The following is a 1864-nucleotide window of genomic DNA, read 5'->3' as shown; positions in this document are numbered from 1 at the left end:
GACCAATATTTAGTATATTATTACTGATATTTCCTTTAGTTTAAATCGAAATGAATAACTAATGGTACCATCAAATTCTCCACAGTTATCTTCATATGTGTTATGTTCATTTTACAGCTTCATGCATCCGGTAAACAGACGCTTAAATGTTTATGTAATGTCCCAAAGTTTAGGGTTTCTTGTCAAATGCGTACATTAAACAGAAGGAAACCCCAGAAAAAAACGGGTAACAGTTCCAAAATTTGAACCGCTTCTATCCAAAGTTCATAGCTTGTTATCAAAGTTTTTATAAACCAAATCGTTTAATGGAATCTTTTGAAAAGTGCAATAATGTTTTATTAATATTAACATTTACTACATGCGTCTTCAATGCCTACCTAATTGAATAAACATGCAAGATTGCAACTCATCGTTAAATACCTCTCACGAGAGATCAGTCGAAGATGTTCGCATTCCTTACGGTAACGCTAAATATGTTTAATTATCGTTACAAGTCATAAAATTGCTCTCACATTCTGGCATTGTAATCATATTTGGAAGTACAACATCCATAACTTATAATCATCAACCGAATAACAACATTGTTGCTGTAGCTTATCACAAAGTCATCCTTATAATACAAAATAAAAAATGAATTGATGTAATGTTATAAAAAGTGCCAGAGCTCTCATGATAGGCATATGCCTGGAATAAATACAGGGTGCTCCAAATAACTTTCTTACTGGTTTGAAAAGATAGCGAAGAAAATAAGAAATGAAAACTTAAGGGAAATGTATGAGAAACGCATAAGGATTTCTATTACTATTTAACTCAAAAACTAATGTAATATTTTTAGAAAATTTCTTCAACAAACTTTAGTAAATTTGTTTGTTTTCCCTGTTGCATATAACTGGGAAAAAATCCAAATCCAAAAATTAGAATCCAAAAACCATTTAGAATTACTTCCATAAGCAATATTATGTTATTATAAATAAGGTAATAATGTTCTACATTGTACGGGTCAAGAAATAGTGGACATACTGTAATAGAACTTAGAGCCATTTACCCCAATCAGAGCTGCTCATAGAGCCATCAGGTATTCAGAAATAGATTTCTTTGCGGGAAGGTATCATATTCTAATATTAGGCCCTTTGTACTATAATGCTATTCATTCGCTTCATTTAACCGAGAAGTGTTTTCAACAGTGCCCCGTCATAAACTATAAATATATATTCAAAAACTATTCATATAATTAATTAAAAATAAAATACTTTTGTTATTTTGTTAAACGATTTAAGAATTCAAAATAATGGACGTGACCAGGAAATGGCCTGAACGATTTTTTATTAGTTAATAAGACATGATAGTGCTGTTACTGTGCTGTATGATGAAGTTGATTGAGTTTTCCACCGGGAAACCCGATGGGAAGAAGCAGAGAAGAAAATTATATAGAAAAAGGAGAGGTAAGTTTCATAATAATAAACACAATTTCTATGGGTAACTTTATTGGTTTATTAAACGTCGATTATATATGTACATATTTATCCCAAGGGCTCTGTTATTAAATAACGTTGTTGTTTTAGAAAATGACACCGAGAAAATGAAAAACGAAAATTTATCTAAGTATTAAAGCGATATTTACAATTTATCCCACTAGCCCGTTGCTTCCTAAGCGGAAATAATAAAAATTACAATTTGGATACGAATTTGTCAAAATAAAATCCCAGCGGAAATAAATTTACTAGGTATTTTAGTTCATATTATAAATTTAATTGTAATAATTAGGAAACTTGAAATAATTTTTAGAGAATCATGTCAAAATTGAAATTATTACAAGTTACCTAATAAATTCTACTATTTCTACGGCAAATTCAGTCATTTACAA

At 30.0% G+C, this 1864-nt stretch overlaps 1 protein-coding gene across 3 annotated transcripts in view; it reads left to right on the top strand.

Moving 5' to 3' along the window:
* The first annotated feature begins 1013 nt into the window (after nucleotides 1-1013).
* Nucleotides 1014-1864, top strand: part of LOC108739128 — a 32416-nt gene continuing 31565 nt past the window's right edge. For 2 of the 3 annotated variants that reach the window (XM_018472867.1, XM_018472868.1), the window contains exon 1: nucleotides 1340-1442. In XM_018472867.1, coding sequence (XP_018328369.1) covers nucleotides 1340-1442 — 103 coding nt within the window. Of the gene's footprint in view, nucleotides 1443-1864 lie in introns of all 3 variants that reach the window. The other variant, XM_018472866.1, reaches the window with a different exon arrangement.

Source organism: Agrilus planipennis, unplaced genomic scaffold, assembly GCF_000699045.2.
Source record: "Agrilus planipennis isolate EAB-ADULT unplaced genomic scaffold, Apla_2.0 scaffold163, whole genome shotgun sequence".
In the NCBI taxonomy this organism is placed as follows: domain Eukaryota; kingdom Metazoa; phylum Arthropoda; class Insecta; order Coleoptera; family Buprestidae; genus Agrilus; species Agrilus planipennis.
This window is presented reverse-complemented; position numbering and strand designations above follow the sequence as displayed.